The sequence below is a fragment of the Tinamus guttatus genome, unplaced genomic scaffold (genome assembly GCF_059628265.1).
Source record: "Tinamus guttatus ecotype Peru unplaced genomic scaffold, ASM5962826v1 Tinamus_guttatus_pri_ptg000193l, whole genome shotgun sequence".
Taxonomy (NCBI): domain Eukaryota; kingdom Metazoa; phylum Chordata; class Aves; order Tinamiformes; family Tinamidae; genus Tinamus; species Tinamus guttatus.
In genome coordinates, this window is record NW_028288727.1 from 1,252,690 (window position 1) to 1,274,387 (window position 21,698).

The following is a 21,698-nucleotide window of genomic DNA, read 5'->3' on the forward strand; positions in this document are numbered from 1 at the left end:
AATTTCAGAAAAGCATCTAAATTAAAGTGACCAAATTTGGCAAAACGAGCAGGTTTTCCCATCATGGGCCAATATTCATGCTGATCACATAGGAAACAACCACCAAAGGCTGGGTATGTCACAGGTGTTCATGTTTTATTCTTTGAAGTAAAATGCTGTGCCTAATGCTTTACATCTCATTTGTGACTGTGAACGCCATTATGAATCCCTGCTTATTGTACATCCGCATCAACTGAAGTTTAGATTTACAAAGCAACTTCACAGGATTTTGCAAAAAAAAAAAAAAAAAAAAAAGGAAGACGGTAGAATAATCCTCACTATACTCTTTAAAAATAAAAAAGTTTCATTTAAACCAGCAGAAGAACCGTTCAGATGCCTGAATCATTTAATAAGGAGACAACAGCCACGGCAGACAGGAATTCCGTTCCTACTTCTGTTCAGCATAACCTTTAAAACAGGCCTTGCCAGCCCTGTCAATGAGAAAACACAACTTGAAGGCTGGCTACAGTGAGTGATAGTTGTCAGTAACTCAAAATTAACTTATTAAATAAATAAAAAAGACCAAATCCCTTGAATTCTGCACAAGATTCTGAGTTAAGTCACCAACTCTCCTTCTCCTCTGCTTCACTCTGCGCTACACCAGGGACTCCCAGCACTCACCTCCCCTGCTGCTACCACTAGCCCAAGATCCATCTCACAGGCTCTTAAAGAAGAGGGATGGGAAATACCTCAAAGTCTTAACACACTACTATATTTTTCTGAAGTGCAAGACTTGTCTAAACTATCATGGAGCAGTGTTCTTACATAATTTATTTGCTCGCCATTTGTAGTTGGAGGTTCAGAACCACCGTGCCAGGGGAAACGAAACCCGCTTCAGAGCCTGGCGTCCTGCAACAAACTCGGCCTTCTCCAAACCCCCCGCCTCGCCGTCAACCCCGGTTAGCAAAAGCCCATCTCAGACAGCCACGAGGGCTCCCAGAGCCCAGGTGCACTCCTTTGTCTCCAAACGCAGCTTGGCAGCCTCGGCGGCTTGGTCAAAGGAGCTCATTTGAACACACGTTATCAATTGCTGTGGCCAAATGAATGGAAGTTTATTAGCTTTTACATCGGAAATCATTTTTAGTGCTTTAGGCATTAATGTGTTGCTAATAGCTCTTCGTATTGTCAGTAAAACCCTGCCATTTTACACAGAATAAAGTCTCGCTGAATACCCGAGTAATCTCTAAGGCCATAGCACAAAAATATGTTTTTTGTCTGAAGTCAATAGCCATGTACTTTTCTGTTCAGGCAAGAATGTATCAGAATTGCACTTTCTAAATGCTGAATATTTATTCTGACATAATGAACTGCAAGGCTTTAGGGGAGAGAATATGGCAGGAGGAATCACTTTAGTATGAAATGACACAAGAGCAAGAACAATAGTAGAACGTGGTAAATATCAGAAAAATTGCCAGGTCCTTAGCAGAACATGCCTCTGTCTGCTCGGTCTTCTACGATGTATTTATAATTTGCTTATAAAGAGACATTCTTCCCTCTTTCTGTAAGAGCTGCTAAGGAAAATAATCAAACATTTCTATCCAAACTCAGAGAGAATGAAAGATGCAAATTCGTTGTGTGACCCTCACTACACTGGGACTTACCTAAACCGGGTGACTGGGGCCTGCTATAACACTGAAATTTGATTTTAACGGCCCTCAAGCTCCACAACTCAGAAAAGCTGGCTTCTCACGCAAGGTTCTGAAATGGTCTATGTATTAGATGGCCAGTGGTCTTGGCATTGCTTACACAGATTAGCCAGTTAGTAAAGAATAGGAATTGATGTTGAGTCATTCTACAATGCAGTAGAAATCTGTTGCATGCCTTTCCTTTTCCTTTTCCTTTCAACTGCCAGCTTCCCAGTTTAAGAAAAAGGAACCTTTTTTAGGACAGGAGTAACCTGAGTAAGGTCCCAAAACCTTAGGATAGCTACATGCCAATGCTGGTTCCATCAGGGAATACTCGCATGGACACAGCAGTCAGATGACATCTTCAGAGGTTTACACCGAGAATTCCAAAAGTTAAGAAATCACAGTATATGTCTGTCCACCTTGAAATGCACTTTAGAATATAGGAAAAAAAAAAAGTGTCAGCAAAGCCATTAATATCTGTCTAAGCAAAGGTAAATCTATTGGTGTTTCTATTATTTTAAGTGCTTATGTTACAGTTGCAGCATAACCTACTTGGCTCACATATGCTGTAGAGACAATTCTATCAACAACCAATGTTTTATACTCAACCTCAACCAGTTGGAGATCATTACAATGCCAGAACTACAATTCAGCCACGCTTGGGATCCAAAATCAAGCTAACTTCCATCATACTATATGGGGCAGTGCTTTGGAGACCATCCTACTTACTTTGCTAACACTTGGGATGAGATTTATGCAACTCGGACGTCTAAACCTAAAGCTGATCAAGCATCACAAGTCACCTTCAGAGCTACTAAAAGAAAGAGGCAGTTCCAGAGGTGTATTTATTCTATTAGGGAGTATTTCTGTCTGCCTCTCATCCAGACAAATGATAATTGCCCTACAATTATTTACTGAAGTAAAATTCTTACCTAAGCAATCATACCAAATATTAAATAGAAATGAAGCTAACCAGATAGCTAAGAGATTTTCTAATTTTTTCATCTGCTTTAATGTGGGCCAGATTTTTTGCTTAGTTCTGAGCTCACTTGTTCTCTATTCCCTCTCCCCATCCAAAAATAATCCCTACAGTCTGGCCCAAAATTAAACTTCATATTTCATCATGGGAGAAAGGATTCATCCCACTTAAAAATAAGAGTATTTTAAACTGAAATTTGGGTTAATGTTGACAAAATTGCATTGTTTTTGTCAACAAAAATACATGCATCACATTTTTACACAGTCACAAAAAGTTTCCGTTTTATTGTTACTTAATAAGATACTAGTTAAAAAACACCCATATATTAAATGCTTTTATATTTTGGCTTCATGCATGCCATGAAGTGGCATCACGATCTCATAAGGTCCTGTGTCACTTATTTGAGGAACGCAGCGAAGGGAGACCATTTGACTGACATCTGAACACAAGCCAAATGCAAGCAGAGATCTCGGGAGCAGAAAGGGTATAAATCTTGAACAACAAAGGAGTTTTGAAGGGAGCAATGTGCTTGAGCTGGCTTCAACTCACATAACTCTTTCCTGGCTATGTAGTACACCGTGCATCATGACGGTGAGCATATTACAAGGACTGGCAATGGCAGTCACACTGGAATTGTCATTGAACTATGTAAGCGCACACTCGTTTTCTGCTTTCAGTATTATTGCTGAATCACACTGCTAAATCAGAAGTCCCACTTAAAATCTATTATTTTCAAAATAAACTTTTATATTGAATCTTGCACTCTCCATATATATGTAATATCAGAAAGAACCTGGTCAGAGAGTACTGAGCTCTCACATGTGACGTATTTTGTTTCATAGTGATAGCAATTCAAGAATAAGTAATAAGAGCATATAACTTAAATATTTTCACAACATTTTTCTTAGCTCTGACCTTAAGACAAGACTGCATGAGAACTCTGTAAATCCCAAATTGTGTAGCAAATACAACATATAGAAGTGGTTTTTGCAGTTAAAGAACAGCAATAGGAAGAAAGAGTTTCACATTTCTTCTGCCTTTCTGGCATATGTTGAGATGGACATTTATGTCTTTTTTCATATTCACCTATTCAGAAGTTCTGCCTTGCCCTAAATGCTGTTAAAGCATTTAATTACCAAAGGTTATTTTCATTCGTGGGGTACTGCCAGATTCTTTTTGGTAGAGAGAACAGAAGAACAGTCTTCCTGGAGATGGAGTCTTCAAAGGAAGATACTTAATTAGTTCTATTTTTATGAAAACCTGAGAATACCAGCACTAACAGAGGCAAGAATAGGACAGTTCTTTATCAGTATTAAAACCAGTCCTGCTCAGCTATTCAGTTACAGCTGAACCAAGAACACTGTTTATGCTCAAGTATTACCAGGCCATCAAATAATAATTAAAATAATTATAATATAATATTATAATATTAGCCCAGCCCTTCCCTTGAGTTTGGGCAAGCTTGTTATTGGAGCCACCTACCCTTTGTGTCTTATGGCTGATTTCACTTGCTTGAAGGAGGAAACTCTTCAAAATGCCAGTTTATTGCTAAGGGAGCAGGGGGAAAGCAGCATCTGCAAATAATAAATGAGGCTCCCTATGTTTTGACAAGCTCTTAATTTCCATTTGGATTATACAGAGAATTTGCAGATGCGTCTTCAAATTTCCCAGTCTGCATTTTTAAGAGAGATTTAGTTTTACTGACATTGGCTAGCAATGTGCACACTCCACAGAAGCTGGTTTAGAGGATTTTATTCCTAATGCATGCAGCTCTGGTATTTGGTAGGTAGGATATAGCAGCAGCAGTGATCTAACAGTGATATGACTACATGGGAATACATTGGCAAACATAGTACAGTACTCTGCATTTGAGGAATACCTAATCTGTTCAAAACCTTTCAAATATGATTCATTTTTGCCAAAAAGACTCTAACTTGTCAATGAATACATACAATGTCTGTGTTTACTAGTGTCATTACTGTGTATAAGAGCATTGTTATACCAACCACTTCATAGCAATATTCACATAAAAGTTTAAGTTGTAAGAGCATTCCTGACCTGATTTCCCTTCACCATACCCTGCTCAGAGTCAAGGGTCATCCTCGCCTTAGGGTATGGAGCTAATTTACACGTAGAATTCAAGACATTCAGAGCACTGGCTTCATGCTGAGTCAACCCAGCCACAGCAAATTTCCTGAAAACAGTGTCTGAACCTCACAGAGGACCTACAACAATCTACCTTACTTGCTTGCTCATTTTTGCCTCTTTCTGCTCCCTAGAAAAACATGCACAAGGAAGTAAAAGTATGCAGAAAACAGCAGGGATAAATCTACCAGAGGAATCCAATAAAGATGTCCTGAAATCAGTAAAGTTTCAGCAAATATTAAAACAAACCACAAGTAAAGATGCAATGAGGCTACAAGAAGTGCTTCTGCAGCCTTAAAACTTTTATTTTAGTTCAAAATGGTACTTTGCTTAAGAAAGTAATTGTATTATTTCACATAGGTTAAAAAGCCTCTCCATGTCATTTGATGTTTAAAAATAAAAATAAATAAATAAATAAAGTACTTTAGCCTTTAGTTCCATTATGGAGAACAAAAAGAGACAAAAGTAGAAAAGAACAGGGGCTTTTTTTTTTTTTTCTGAATTTTGAGAACAGCCAGAATGCACCTTACTGGGTGGCCCAATTTACTGACTGAATAAGAAATTATTTGATAGCTGCATTCCACTTATTTAGCATTGCTTTACTTTTTTAGAGCACTGGAGAGTGCATATATGTTTTTTGGGTCAGAATTTTCCTTAAAATTCTGGGTCAAAATAGTGGCACACTAATCAGAATCTATAACCATCAAAATATTCAAAAGAAATTCAGACTTGAAAAGTCCATAGAATATAACCTCAGTAAAACACAAACCAACTGCATTTTTGGGATTATTCTTCACCCTAAAACATTCCTCAAAAAATCAAGTTTGCACATTTCTCCTATATTCTTTGCTTAATCATAAAACTCTCCATTACTTTAACCTTAACAAGGGTGAATGTAGCATACTCTGGACCCTGGCCACACACTCCCCAAGTCCATCTGGTAGTTCACAAGAGACATGCAAAGATACAAAACTGTCTTTGGTTAAAGAACATTCAAGCTGCATCACCACAGGCAATGGAGAAAAAAAAAGAGCTTCTGGGGGAAAAAAAAAAATGAAATTTATTTTTATTTTATTGGCTTATTTTTTAAAATAAATAATTACAAAGTGTATAGAGCCCCAACCTAACTTAATATCACCTAGGTCATAGAGAAGAAGGGGGAAATCTGTAATCAGTCCAAGACAAAATCACCAATGGGTTTTAATTCCTGCTGGCAGAAGGAGGCTCTCCTGGATGCCCATGCTCCGGAGACCAGGCTCTCTCCTACAAACCACATCTCCCAGCTAAATTCCAGAGGTTGCTCCCAGGAGTCGGGAAGCCGAGAGCCCGGCGGGCTGGGGATGCGCTGCCGGGCTGAGCCATCCCTGCCTAGGGAGCACGCGCCGAGCAAATGCACAGCACCACTCCTGGACAAAAGAGAAAAAATATATTTCAAAAAAGAAAAAAATTCCCACAGTTATTGGTGGGCTGATTTGGCAACTGGGACTTACTGTAACACAGCAGGTATCCAACACACGCAGTGCTTTGGAGGGAGAAATTGCGCTTGCGTCTTGGGATGAATAACACCTAAAGGCCAAGCTGCTGGTAGGGGCGCACCCCTGGGACTGCAGTGATAACACTGCTCACGAACAGCATCCTTGGGTTGCTTTTGCAGCCCTGTATCACAAAGGAAACGGGCCTAGATTTCCCTGGAACAGCATCTCTAATTGCTGCTTTATTCAATTATCCCATTTATTGAAAAGGTTACACTGTACGAGATGGCATTTCCCTGCCTGAGCAGTCGCAGCAAAGCTCCTGCGTATCTGTCACGTCAAGGATCTCGATGCAGACCCTCGTTTTGAACACAGGCTTTATGTAAAGGATGACTCTCCTCAACCCGCTTGGCAGGGACGCGCTTGTGCGTCGCTGCCGGGCAAATCCTCTGCTCGGGATCTCCCTGAGCGGCCCTCCCTTTCCTGCCCCAGCCCTAGAGGTGTGTGCGGAGCTGGAAAGCAGAGGCAGACTTGTTGTCGTTTATTAAATTAAAAGAGCTGTCAATTAGCTTAGTCAGGGGCCTTTGTTGTGAAAGGTCTATGTAAGCATATTTTTTATCAAAAAGCTGACTACTTACTTGATTAAAAAAAAAGCCTATTCTAATAGGCTTTTCACCTATTTTTGAGTAACTGAAGTAACCGTTGGCAGGTAAAGAATGTGACTTTGCACCTGGTTCATTTTTTAGAAATTTTAAGACAAAAACCTACTGATAAATACACTTATTGAAATCACATAAATGCTCAATTCCTCAATATTTACTTTGTTACATGAATTTTAAAATTCTTTTAAATATCTGTCTTTGTTTTTTTTTCTTTTTTTCCTGAAAGCCTATTTCCTTGGAGGGACTGCATATCATTTACACCACAGCAGCTTCATAATGCCTGACAACACAGAGTTCATGAACAAGACAAAAATCACGTGAACCTTTTGAAGTTGAAAGGACAATTACATGCCTTTTTTTTTCTCTTAATAAAAAAGGGAAAACTTTTTTAAAAAAACATGAAAGGGCATAGAGTAGTATGAAACTGTCCCTTTGTTAAGAGGCATTTAAAGACGCACTAGACATTTCATGCCTCCCTAACAGTCTTCTATTTTCCCATGTACTCGATCCTCCAGCTTCCAAGTCTTAAACTGTGGTAGATGTAACACCTTCAAACTTACCATTTCTTTTCATAGAAAAAAAAATCTATTTAAGTCATAAAAATGTATCCAACATGACCCTTTTCATCCATGCAACAGCAATAGCAGTGAGATTGCAGTATGTATTATGTTAGCAGCTATTTTTGAAGCACTATTGCAAGACCATTCCCACATAGTATAAATAAGAATTACAAAGGGGAACTAAATTTTAAGCATGATCCATCTTACTGATAACCGAAATTAAGTTTTGGTGGTACTAGGATTCCTACTGCCAAAGTAATAATTTAGCATAAGTACTTTAGCAGAATAAGGATCTGGAGTTAAAGCTCTAACTGGAGATCCGAGCTCAGTTATTGGTTAGATCAGATGCTCTCTGTATGGCCAAAATCATCTAGAGACAAAGGAACATCTATAAATTAAAGATCATATTTTGTCTCTGCACCATATTAAAACCTCAAATTCCATCTGTTTCTCCAACTCCTACACATATCCATTTGCTCTGTTCCTTCTACTCTAGTTACACTGTTTTGTTTGGATAAGGCTTTGGAAAACTGCAGCCTCAATTTAGAGCTCCTGATTCAGTGGGATACAAGCTTTTTTTGGCAACTTGCTTACTACAAGCATTCTACTACCATCATCATTACTATTAACAAGAGAAAGAATATGTACGATGTCCATCAGCATAAACATGTTTGTGTTTTCAGAAATATTCACTGTTGAAGGAATTGACTGAATAAATTTCCAAGCAAGGGGAGGTATGGCGAGGCACTATCATAGTATTATGATTCCAAGACTCTAAGTCTGAACAGAAAAAAAAAGGACTCCTCAGAGTCACCTAACACAGCTCCTATTTGAGGATTTTAGTGGTGGTTTAGGTTTGAATTTCTTTACTCCTTTGGGATACAGATTACATGAAGTTTCATTTTCTCTGATCAAAAGTTCCTCCCGTGTAAAATGAGAAGAACTAGGCGCTCTAGCAGTTCTCCTATACCTCTCTACAATGGCCAGAAAAAAAAATGAAAGATAAAATATCTTACAGTTCTTCAGAACAGACCACTGTGCACTGTCATTTGCTACAGCATGAAAAGCCAAGGACTTCCAAGTCACATACCTGCATACCACACTGGTGAACCCTGAGGTATCTCCAACAAGGCTTCGTGGTGGAAGCACCGTAACCTTCACGGCACGGCGGCTAACCAAAAAAGCCTTGGTTTTCAGTGAACCAATGCACTGTCCATGGCTATGTTCCAACTTTGAGAGCTGTCTAGGGCCCCTTTGGGAATCTCCATAGAAGATTCAAGTGTACAAAGCACACAGACTGTAACTGCAGCTGGGCCAGTACGATTCCACTACTGAGTCCATGGGGAGAGGCACCAAGCTGTGAAATTGTTATGATCTTTTACATGTCCTCACTCTGGGCTTTCACCTCATTGCTCAGCCTAAGCAAAACAGATTTTCTCTAGAACATGGGAAGGCATTTTTCCTTCCTTAAGTCTGCCTATCTAAAGTGTAGCTTTTCAACTCCACTCTCTCTGGCACTACAGTAGCTCACAAAAAGTTGTGTCAACTATTTTATCATAGAAGCATATGCTCCTTTCTCTTACACTAATCATTCTTTCCACCACCACCACCGCAGGTTAAAAAAAAAAAAAAAGCTTATTTGAATTTTTCCAAAAACATGAAGACTACACCTTTCCCAAAATAATTCTGGAATAACTAGAAGCTGTGGTCATAATCAAAGCTGCAAACTCATAGTTGAGCATTTTCACAGCTTAAGCTGCTGAAAGCAAGTTCTTTGAATTCGTGTGACAGGCATGCAAGCATTCTGTATTTAATTTCTTCTAATTACCACTTCTGCAAGACTATAGTTCTTTCAGAAGGGCTCTGATTAAACATTAATAGGCGGTGAGCAGAAAAAAAAAGTCCTTCTGTAATCTGGAAGTGACAACAAAAGCCTGTAAACAAGATGAACGCGGGAGCGACTGCATGGGTCACACCTTGCAGGGCTTCACATTCTCCCTTGCGGAGACAAGAGCTAATTAAAACTTGTGGCTAGTGAAAGACAGAAAAAAAATAAGTCAGACAAACAGCTTTAATATATAGGGATATTTTACATGGAGACATATCACTTCCAGGCTTTCAATTCTAGAATTACAAGTGTATTTTAACCCACCTTGTGATTATCCATTGATATAACTTGTGATTTGCTTTATGTATGCTAGGACTTTCAGTTTTTGAAAGGAAGCTTTACTCACATTATTCATAGACCAAAGCTTTCCTCAGCTTGCATGTCACTGTGGTATGTTTTAAGTATACCTGGTAGCATTATACGTTATTATGTTTGCCCAACACGTCTCATTTTAAGACTTTTTAGCAGTCCTTAAGTTTACTTCCCTGTTAGAACTAGCATTTTCCAAAAGGGGGCAGGAGGAGAGAAGAGTGACGGGACCAATCCCTTGGATTTTTGTTATCTGTTCTATAGTACTTCATTTTCTAGAAATATCAGGCAAAATGGTTCAGACGTTAGCTCACTGTTTTGCTCAAGTTAGAAAACCTCTGTAAATCATTTTGAAATGCCCTATTGCCCCTGTACTCTGGACGAAGAAGTTGACATCTGTAATGATTTTCCAGAGACATACATCTTGCTACTTGGTGAATGCTTCCCAAAGCTAGCAAATTTATAGCCCGTAAAACAAGGGCAGGTCACTGCAGAGATTTGTCAGCTAAATCCCCAGGATCTCAAGCACAAGTGTATTCCAGCCTAGTGAGCATCACACATCCTCAGCAGCCAAAACCCAGCTTGCTGCCTTCTCTAGGGCCATCTCTGTCCTTCCTGTATCTAGGCAGGTGGAGAAAGAGAGCTGGAATGGCCCATGGAGAAAGGAAATAAGAAACTGAAAGAGGAGAAGAAAAATATCTGCTGAAGGGAAGAGGTGCAGTAGGGCTGCTGGCCCCACACACTTGGACAGCAGCATTTGGAAATGCTGAAGCAGAATAAAGAGCAGAATAAAGAGAATAAAGAGAGGGAGGGGGGTCTGAGGTGGGAGCAGATTTAGGACAGAAATCGCGAAGGAGCGACAGGAAGGCTAAAAGGGTGAAAGGCAGACGGGCTAGGCAGCAAAGATGGGAACTGAGATAGTAACGTAGAGTAGGTCTCAAGGAGGTGAAAGACAGTCCACTCAGGGCAGCAGAAATGCAAAGTCCACTGGTGGATCAGTGATATGATTTTGAATGAGGAGATGGTGGGGGGGGGGGAAAAAAAAGGCATGGCAAGCCTAGTCCATCACAACACGGACACTTCATTCCTTTAGTGAAAACTCCTCAGCAAAACTTTATGGTTTGCCCAATCCACAAGTCCTATCATCCTCTGTTGTCAGATTTGCGTGAGACCAACAAAAGTTCCCATCGGCTTTCTGTGTTGGGATAGCCTTCCCAAAAAGCTGCAGTCATAGATGTTGCTGGATCTGTGCATAGATCTGTGTTGCTGGAAACCTAAGCTAGAATCCCACATGTGTATCAATCTGATGCTTTGTGCTAGAATGTAAAAGATTTTCTTTAAGCTTGCTTAGGTTTATCCAAGATTAAAAACTAAATTATCTTTCTTAAAATATGTTGCAACACTAAACACTCAAATATTACGACAGGCCAAAACTAAAATCAATCTCTGTGACCTTCATTTATGTCCCTCATGTATGCATTGATACAGTCTTTCCCTAGGCAGGCTGGTGATGATATCACCTGAGACCTCTACAATGCAAACACGGACATCTGAGCTAGCAACCTGGGCTCTTCCTTGGTCAGTAAGGAGAAGGACTCCTGGGACATGAGCTATGTGCATGTCTGGGTGTCAGAGAAAACTGCGGTGTCAAGTTTGAGAGTATTAAGACCTGATTTTTTCAGCATGTTTTTCATAATACACTGAATAGCTTTGAAGCACAGCTACTGTTCACTTCACTAATCATTTGGAGAGATTATGACTGCTGAAAACCAAATCTCAGGGCTTCCATGTTCGGCTCCCCAGCACAGTGTTCAGCTGCTTTCACAACAACAGACAAGTTAATATTTTTTCAGACAATCTACAACCACTTTCACTAGAATAGATGCAACTTTTTCAAGTTTATACCCTTTCTATCAAATGAAAAACCTTTGGATGGCTCTGATCAGTGTCAATGAGTCTTTCCTTGGGATGCTTTTTTTTTTTTTCAGTTTTTTTCTTTTTAGGTAGGGATAGACTGAATTTGTAACTTGTGTTTAGGATAGTTGTCTAGATAAGCAATATATTTAGTACTTGAATCTGGATCTTTAATAGCTTTTCACTATTCACCAAGACAGAATAAAAAAAAAAAAAAAACATGATTTTCCAGAAATATTTATAAAATGCAAAAATATAGCTTTCTCTCCATCCAGATGAGGGTGGGCTTTTTTTAGTTTTTTATTTGTTATTATGATTATTTTTAATTCCATGGTCTATTGTTTGCTGAAAAAATAACTTCAGTTCTTGCTCTAATAGCAAAACTTCCTTTCCTTATCTAACCCCCCATCATCCCAGAGATCCACTGTTTCACAAGAGGAGGCATGAGAAAGAGAGCAGAATTTTCCATCAACTTGAATGACTTCTTCCTGGATACCATATTTGACAAACATATAATAAAAGAGCTTGCTTCAGGTGGGGTGTTGTAATAACGGTATACCTTATGCCTGAAACTGTAAAGCTGATTAAATATTAGCAATGAGCAAGTGCTGCAAAATTAAAGAGTGAATTAATGGATGCTTGTTGCTCATTTCTCTCTTGGTAAACATTATAGAAAATAAACACTACCAAGTTTAATTCCCCAGAACGTATTACTGTGCTCAGATGAAATAACTGTAATGTCTAGATGATATACACCATTCATTTCTCTCTTCTGGTTATTGTGTACACCATTCATTTCTCCCTTCTAGTTACTACAGCCTAAGAAATGTCTTCTAACTCACCGCAGCGAGCCGGTCCACTCCACTTGCTGTTCGTGCCAACGTTACAAGGTCTTCTTGCATCTTATCCACCCATGACTTTATCCTGAAGAAACCAAAAAGAGGGAGAAAGTTGTCCAATCAGATCAATGGCAAATATCTGTGAAGATCTCAAACACAAATAAAGGCTGACAGGTTAACTTCTGTGTGGTACATTGATCCTGAAGTACCCTGGTACGGTTTGGAGTCTGCTTTAGACATGCTCTCTACCTTCCTTTACTCACACTCTTTCACAAGCTCTTATCTTCTCAAAATCCGAACACAACTAAGTTGCATGTAATCATTCAGCATGAGAAAAAGGCAAAAAGTCAGACTATGCTGACATAAGTAAAAAAAAAAATCTACAAGAATGGTCTTTGGTTGATTAAAAAAAAAATCATGGAATGGGCCAAAATACTCAAGCTACATCTTAACAGTGTTCTCTTTCCCCAACTTAAATCTAAGGCATTTTTTTTTTCTCCTTTCTTTCTCATCAGCTAAAGTCTGCCTGGCGGTGGGTCTCCAGACATCATTCCTACCATAGGACAGATCAGACTAGCCGTCCCTTATTGGAAGTCACCAAGGTCCTAGCATTATATAGCCATTATATAGCCTCTATCAGGTCTTAAAGATAGATTTTGTCACACAATTTTCTGTAAAGGACACCATACCAAGCTGGCTGTAAAATCAGGCCTGCCATCAGTTCTATTACCAGCTGTATCAGAGGTCCCTATGTCACTCCTATGTGATTGTGCTGGCTTGCAGCCCATCCAAGGAGCCTGCAGGACAGGCAGCAGTGAGCATAGGTGGCATGGGTTGTTCTGGCAGCATCTGCTCCTGGTTTTCCCTGGGCAACAGGCGGTGATACACTGCTGTGTGCCCTGGATTCCCTATGCCCAGGGAAAAAAAAGGCAGATCCTTTGGAAAAGTGTTGGGTCCAAGGGCTTATATGTTCATATGTCCCAATGTGTAGGAGGAAAGGAGCCATGGTGCAAGCTCATCCTAGCGAGGTACGTGTTTATTCGAGCAACAAGGCAAGGTCACAGCTTGCCTAGCCACACCGCTCGTTCTCCGCTCGTCCACCATGGTACCCCTGTCATTGCCACAGCTCTGCTGTGAAATCTGTAACTGATACAGAAACACATCCACACACCTACATAACCAGGCATCCTAAGAATATCCTGTCTTCAATTTGACACTGTGGAACTGATTACTTTCATGAACATGTGGAAAACGGGTAAAAGGAAGACTCTCTATTTTTGCTATAGCAAGGAAAATTTGGAAGAATAAGAAAGAATACAGAGGCTGGATTTAATTCTGCCCACAATCAACAGTGTGTTTTATGTTAAACCATAATCTGCATCTTAAAAGGGCACAGCCTCTATTATGGAGTTGCTACTTTGCCACTTATTTTTAAAAGATCCTTCCTCACATTTCAGAGGAACAGGATTAGTTATGATCAAGGATGATCAAGGAGATTAAAGGCTGTTTTTTTTCTGCCGGAAGGACTTTCTGGCAACCCAAACTGCTAAACCTACCCTGACAGAAAATTAACACGTTTTACATAGGTGCCACATTTAAGACAAGTCTCTTCTCAGTCTATTTTAGGTGGCTGCCCAGTCTGTAAGTTGTAGCACAACTCCATGCTCCAGCTTGCAGGAACACTCACCACCGCAGTCGCACCTGCAGCAATGTCCTGTTCCCTCTGTGCAACCAAGGGGATGTTTCCCCACAAGGAGACATCATTTCCCTGATGTTTTTGATTTGGAAGGTAGCACTCATACAGTATAATACCCACTATGTAAAAATTAGGATTCTAAAACCTTGTGAGAGTACGGAGTGACCCACTCTGCTTCCCAAATCAATTGTGCAAGATGAGACCTTCTCACTCAGGTTCTTATTTACATTAACTTATCTGTTTGTTTGCAGTTTTTTTTATTTATTTATTTAAACTTAGACCTACTTAAAAATATATATTAAATCTTTCCTATAAGACTTTTAGTAGACTCTTTGAAAATCAATATATTTAAATAAAGTATGTATCAAGTTTTACTATCATTCACAGCAAACTGAAAATTCAGCAAGCATTTTTTCCCTCAATCCACACCTTATTATTTAGAAAATATGACTGTAAATTATTTTTCAAGGTTCTGTTATAAATCTTCTTTTCCTCTGAATAGCTATATCATATATTTGACATATTACACTCCACCAACCCAGACAGCATAGTGAAATTTTGTAAAAGTCCACTCTAAGAACATGAAATGCTGCAGACCAGGGACTTACCAAAAAAGAAAAAAAAAAGTGATATAGTGTTAGTATAAATCAGATGATGGATTAGATATGTCGAGCTGCAAATCCTATACACAGCGACATCATGAAGCAAAGTGGTCATATTGAAGGAATCTCCAACCTCCCACATACCATATATTCCACTGGCCAGTTTTACCGCCTTCTATAGCCATAACAGACCGTGGCAACGGGCACAACGACTGCAGTGGTGCAAGCTGCAGCCAGTGTCACACTCAGATGCAGCACAGCTGCCCTGCGGGACCCTTCCCTGGGGTGTTCTGCAGCGCGGGATTTGTACACCAGCATTTGGGCTGAAGCCTCTGCCAGCCTTTCTCCTCCCGCACACACGCCTCGGGAGCACCACCCACCCCTGCAGAAAGGCAGCAACACCTGAAGCTTTTCTGAAGACTGTGTCTTCCCGAGATAAGGCAAATTCCCAAGCGGAAGTAGCCTGTGCTGACAGGAAGGCAGGCAGCTTCCAAGGCCAGACCAAGCCACCAGAGGTTACAATTTCCCTGGCCTTCAAACTCATCCTCCTACTCGTGTAAATGTAGCAATGCCTGATGCATGTTCTACAGCTTTATAGTTGTTTTCTCCCCAACCATCTTGTTAAAATCCAACCAGAAGAAAAATGGACAAAGACCACCTCTTCCCAGGGAGAATTCTAGTGTATAAAATACTCACCAGATTCTCTGAAACAAAATTGTGCAAGTTCTGATGAAAATGTGCTATTGGGAATTTAAAAAATGCCTCGTGGGACAGGCCCTTCAGCAGGGTGGTACCGTAGCAGCTGTTAGGAATTCAGTCTGCTCATAGCTGACTAGTAACAACAAATGCTAACAAACTAGTAGCAGTAAATGCTACAGTAGTAACAGTCGTTTCATGGGAAACATGAGTGAGTATTGGAAGGGGAAGGGATTGAGAAAGTATCTGCATGGCCCTGTTACCATCTGCCATTTTTGTACATTTTCTGTTTTTCTACATGAAAGAATGCACTATACAAAAGCAGAAAGAGTAAAACCCATTACACCCAAGTGCTTTTCAAAGCATAAAATAAATTATTGAACACAATATTGTTTGTTTTTTTTATTATCTACTTCAGTTATAAAAATTCTGGGTGTTATTTCTAAAAACAGTCGATAGAAGAAATCAGGGAGGATTGATTTTTAAATTGACTTTTTCCATTTTCCATTGCTTTGTTTATTACTGGATGTTCTCTTCTCTGTCCTTTTTCTTATTTATTTTATTTCTCTTAAGGCAGCAATAGTTTGCTCTTCAGCCAAAATTGAGAATAAGAAGAACATGGCATAGCGAGGACCTTGTCTATAAAGGTTAGGCACCCAGGCTGTTTTGTTGCTTGTTTTTTAAATAGGCTGTTGCTACAGTCCTGGAAAACAGCATCCCTGGAGGAGACTCATTTCATCCTAAAAAAAATGAGATGAACTGCCCACCTCTCTACATTGCTTTACTGGAGATCTAAACAGTGATTCCTAGATCAGAATCCCCAATATAGTTAGGCTAGATGCTTCACTCTGGGTAGATTAAGTTAGATTATATCAATTTAGATAAAATTGCGAGGTGTACTTTAATTCGAATTCCCTAGCTGCAACTTCAATGTGAGTAATCAAGCTCCTTCCAATACCAATTGCATATTAAAATCTTAAAGATCTTTAAAAGATTATTTTTGTGCATATTCTCGCATATTCATCTAAAGCTATTGGATTTTCTATGGGAGAAACCATCTTTCTCTTATCTGTTCGTGCAATAAGGTCCAACAGAAAGTTGAGTAATTTAGGCAGTGTGTTTTTTCTTTTCTTTTTTTTTTTTCTCTAGACTACTATTAAAAGTACAAATGATGAAATGGCATTCTAAAACTCTGCGGAAGCCGACTATAATTACTGTCTCCTGCCCACAAGAATTTAAGTAATATCGCCAGCACTATTCATAAGCTCCAATGTCCATGTTTCTGCATGTCACTTCTCCAGGCTTTCCAGACACGCATGTTTTTCTTAGTAACGGATATTTCGGATATTTCAAGCTCCTCCTGGACTATGTATCTGAGCAGGACAAAGTCAGAGCCCAAAGCTTTCTTGGGAAAATGTAGCAGCACATGGAAGGCCTCCTAAACCTGAGATTTTCTTTTTCTTTTCTTTTTTATAAAGAGGGAGAGGGAGAGGGAGAGGGAGAGGGAGAGGGAGAGGGAGAGGGAGAGGGAGAGGGAGAGGGAGAGGGAGAGGGAGAGGGAGAGGGAGAGGGAGAGGGAGAGGGAGAGGGAGAGGGAGAGGGAGAGGGAGAGGGAGAGGGAGAGGGAGAGGGAGGAAAAAAGGAAAAAGGAGCCCCTGGGCACTGAGGCGCTTGCCTGGGGCTCCTTTAACTGAAGCCTGCGGCGCAGTATCTGCCTGACAGCTGCTCCTGGTCAGAGTTTCTTTAACAACTGGAAAGCTGTCACAGCAAACATGCAGCCCCATGACTTAAAGAAGCAGCCGTCATTTTCCTGCACGGGGCAGCACCAGAAAGGCGGTGCAAAAGGTTAGACTGCTGACAAGGTTCGAAGCATCGCACTGGATGTCCCCCTGCAAAGCGACTGTGTCTGATTAAGGACAGACTGACACAGTCATCTCCTGGGGAAGAAGTTATAGCCCAGCTGCTGGACGGGACCCAGGCTGTGATCAGACTGATGAATAAACAGCCACAACCACCCATCCATCCACCCATCCATCCATGTTACAGCTGCGTCCAGCCCAGACTAACAGCCACGTTGACAGCCCAGAAATCTCTTTTTCTACTTACCATTTTTCCTAACAGCGCAATTACATTTTTTATAGCGAGAAGATTTTAACGTGTGCCCCAAGTCATGTTCCAAGCAGACCTCAGAATAAACAGAGAAATCTTTCCTTCAACTTCATTAAAATCTCTTTTTATTTTAAACCTATATATACTCCAAACCATACTTGCAGAAGAGGGTGCTGGTCACCTGTATTTGTGAAGGAAAGAGATCTACGAGCAGGACTACTTGGCCATAACATTTTTCCCACTGAAACGTATGCAATTTTTCTTCAAGGAAAGCAGATTCATGTACTTACACACCATGGCTTTGTAGACTGCATATACTTAATAATTTAAGGCCTATTACCTGCATTCTGCCTGGATACTGTCTTAAAAGTGGCAGGCATCCAGCTTAAGACTGCCAGTTTTGTATGCTGGTGTTCCAGATACGACCCTCTCCAACTAAGATTATGTTTTGCCCAAATTTTGTGCCTTGCATACATCTGAACACCTAAAAATAACAATAATGAAACCTAGAGGTAGCAAGAGGAAAGAGAATTGTTTCCAAAATAGGTCAATATTTCTTGGCTTATCAGAAAGAAAGAAGAAAAAAATATATATATCGCATTGCTCCTAATTCAATAGAAAAGTGGCATTTGAGACATGAGGATAAATGAGATTTGACTCAGAAACAGTAAGAGTGCAAGCCCTGCTGTTTTTTTTTTCAAAATAAGCCCTATATTTCTTGCTCAGAATAACCTTCACTTTCAGAAACAGATGCTTTTTAGAAGAGTTCTTGCTGTCAGTGAAGGAGAGAGGAAAGGCTACAAAATTATGATAAAAGCGGGATTCTCAGCCATTCTTTGTGCCTCTTAGGCAATGCTATAGGGAAACAGAAACTATTATTACAGTTTCTAGAAGCCATGTGAAAGAACCACCTGCACCACAATCTGATTAACAACCATTTACACAGAAATTACCAGTGTTGCTGCATTAATACCTCCTACTGCAAAAACTACTGCATTTTAACACGGCTATATATTTTGATGACCTATTAAGCTGACAGTACTTGCATTTCACATATGTGGGTGAATGGAGAGACTTACAGAGAACCAGACACTGCAAAGACTAAAAAAGGCAGGTGTTGCGAAATATTGTGCAAGCTGTCACACAGTGCGCTGAAATCCCACCGATTCTAAGTCAAGCAGAGAACTGGAGGGACTGATGCAAAGATCACTAAAATCCTCTGGTTATCAGATTAAGCTCTTGATAAAGCAGCAGTTCTTGATATGCACTGAGTATCTTATCCCATAGGTATGGGACAGCCCAAGGGCCGCTAGATCTGTCTGGCCACGATGCACGCCAGGATGTCCCCTTGGGCAGGGACACATCTCAAGGATGCTCCTCGGGGTTAAGAGATCCTCACCAGCAGCAGATACATGGTAAGCAAATAGAGCATGCTGAAACCTTCTATCTAGGATCAATAGTGCACATCATCATTTAGGAATAAACCGCTGACCAAGTCTGGGATTAAGAATGGATCCAGATGCACTCAGAAGGCGGCCGCATCTCTAAGAAGGAAGCCCGATCTGAACCCCGTGTCCTTGGGAATTTTCTAGAAACTTGTCCTCCGTGCAGTAAATAACAAGATTCAAAAGCAAGGTCACTGCTGAAGCCACTATCCATACCAATAAAGCATACTACTATTTTTCTCATGCAAGTGAGGTAAATTGCAACTCTTATCCCCACCACCAAGTGTTCCGTCATATGCACAGAAGAGGGTTATAAAATTGAGATGTGATAGAGAAGCACAATAAATGAAAGTAGCCAACATTACAGTAAATGAATTTTCCAAGTCTTACAAGATTTAAAAGAGTTCAATGAAGTGCCACAGAACAGACAAACTTCAAATCTTCATCTTGAGACATGTTCACCTCATTCTGTAGCCTCTATATTCCACAGACCCTCCTTACAGAATCCCAGAATGGTTGAGGTTGGAAGGGACCTCTAGAGATCATCTAGTCCAACCCCCCCTGCTCCAGCAGGGACACCTGGAGCACGTGGCACAGGGTCGCATCCTCCTCTTCCTGTTCCTGAGAAACTGCTAATATACAAGTATTTTTTCCCGTCAGTATATATAAATATTGCATATATATAGCATTTAGCAGTTTCAAAGGACATTACAGACTCTGAATGCTGCAAATGTTGGAGACCCCATCTTACCCCCTTTTGATGATGATACAGGTATCCATAGTCACTGTTAGCTGTTCGCTTAATGACACAGTTTTTCATACATGTTTAGAACAGCTTTTGCTTAATGAAAGAAAAACACAGATTAATCCATGGCATCTAGCTACTGTCCTGAATGAGGAAAGCCAGGAAACCACATTCTCCAATGGAATGTACAAAATGCATCACCTACATCACGGACAAAGACATTTCTTCTGTTACAAAGACCAAGAACAAACAAAATAACAATAATAATAAACTACTTAGTTTCTTTGCCTTCTTTATCTGTACTTGCCATCCAAACATGACACACTGATGGCCACACAGTCTACAATAATTTTACATATTTAAAAGGATACTAGTAGCCAGGACCAGATGAAGACTTTAGCTCTCCTCTCTTTTCCAAATAAAAACCACTTCATTTGAAATGCTTATTTGGATTTTGTTAAACAAACATTTGGGGAGTAAGACCTAATTTCTATATCATATCCGTCATCTTTATTCTGATAGAACAGCTTTAGCGCTTAGTGAGTTAGAATCAATGTAGGCTGAAAATGCCTCAGAATATACCCGATTTTCAGTACCAGACTTCTTAATAGTTGGGATTGCTTTTCCACATGTTTTCACTATCCAGTTACAGAAACTTCAACAATTTTCCATTAATACACTCCCTGCCATATTGCAGTGAATCAGGAAAAATTAAATTCTTGTTAAAACAAATCCAAAGGTAATGTGGAACATGCAGAGCACTTCTTTATCAGGCTGTTGCAGCCAGCCCTTAGACTTGCACAAGGAGGACTTCCTCTCCTTCTTAGCCCTCACTACAGGTTCTTTATTTGCAATCACATTTCCCATTTCCCAGTTAGGCAAGTGTTTTAAACAGATATTAAACCACCTAGGTGTTTCATAGGAGTGACCAAGTAATTCCTTAAATTAGATGTTCACTATAAAGTACCAGAAGCTAGATCGGACCATACTGTTTTAGAAGCTTGTCCGATACAAACCAAGTAGTTGACAGCCACCCATATTCACAATTACAACTTCTGCTCCACAAATATTTCTCTTCTTTTTGCCAAATTTTCTTCTGCAGTCTAAAGCTTCCCTGCAAATTACATGAAAAAATATCCTCTAATGGAAATCACTCTTGCATAAAATATCATTTAATAAATTAAGTTAGCTCTTTAATGCAAGTCTGACAAATAGAATAAGCTCCAAAATTGCTATGTAGTATAAAAATAACTCTTTAAAATTCTTGGTTTAATTACCAAAGATTATAGTGCTAAAACAGTTTAACAGACATAAATTTACAACTCAAATAAGTGTCACTGTTCCCTAGATATGTTTCATTAAAGGCTTTACAGTTAGATATAAATCCAGTACCATTTACTGCTTAGCCTTAAAAAATATATATCATTTCTATAGCTGAAAAAAAAGAACTTTAAAATGAAAAGACAAAGAAAAACAAGTAAATTTCTGTCTGGTGTTTCTTCAGAACGACCTAAAAATACCTCTTTGCTTCAGCACTGATCACTAATGTTTAAAGTATCCAATACTATTTGGATTAAGTTCATTACTCTAGTGGATAAAGTTAGTTGGCTTATATCCCTTACCAAATATGGTAAAAAAAGGAGACCAAAATTCAATCCAGAGATCAATGTTGTTATTCCAGTCTACCCTAGGCTATTCTAAACCAGGAACCGAGATTAAAATCTGATCCCTGCGAAAACTAATATGTGAGTGTTGGTAAATGTTATTCAGTGTTATTGCATTATACCATAAAAGTATAATATAAACACGCCTGTATTGAATTATATGTATGACTGAAGAATAAAAAAAATAAGTACTTTTGATTTTTTTAAAGAAATCTCAGCATATTGGGACTTTAAAAAGTGCTTAAATTCACGATTATCTTAAAGTATTTCAGGCATAAAATGACAATATCAGTTGTTTAGGATCTC

At 39.6% G+C, this 21,698-nt stretch overlaps 1 protein-coding gene across 3 annotated transcripts in view; it reads right to left on the reverse strand.

Annotated features, from left to right (window-relative positions):
• Positions 1-21,698, reverse strand: part of CACNA2D1 (calcium voltage-gated channel auxiliary subunit alpha2delta 1) — a 341,896-nt gene that overhangs the window by 281,165 nt on the left and 39,033 nt on the right. For all 3 annotated transcript variants that reach the window (XM_088523514.1, XM_088523513.1, XM_088523511.1), the window contains exon 2: positions 12,439-12,520. In XM_088523514.1, the coding sequence (XP_088379640.1) occupies positions 12,439-12,520 (82 nt within the window). The remainder of the gene's footprint in view (positions 1-12,438; positions 12,521-21,698) is intronic.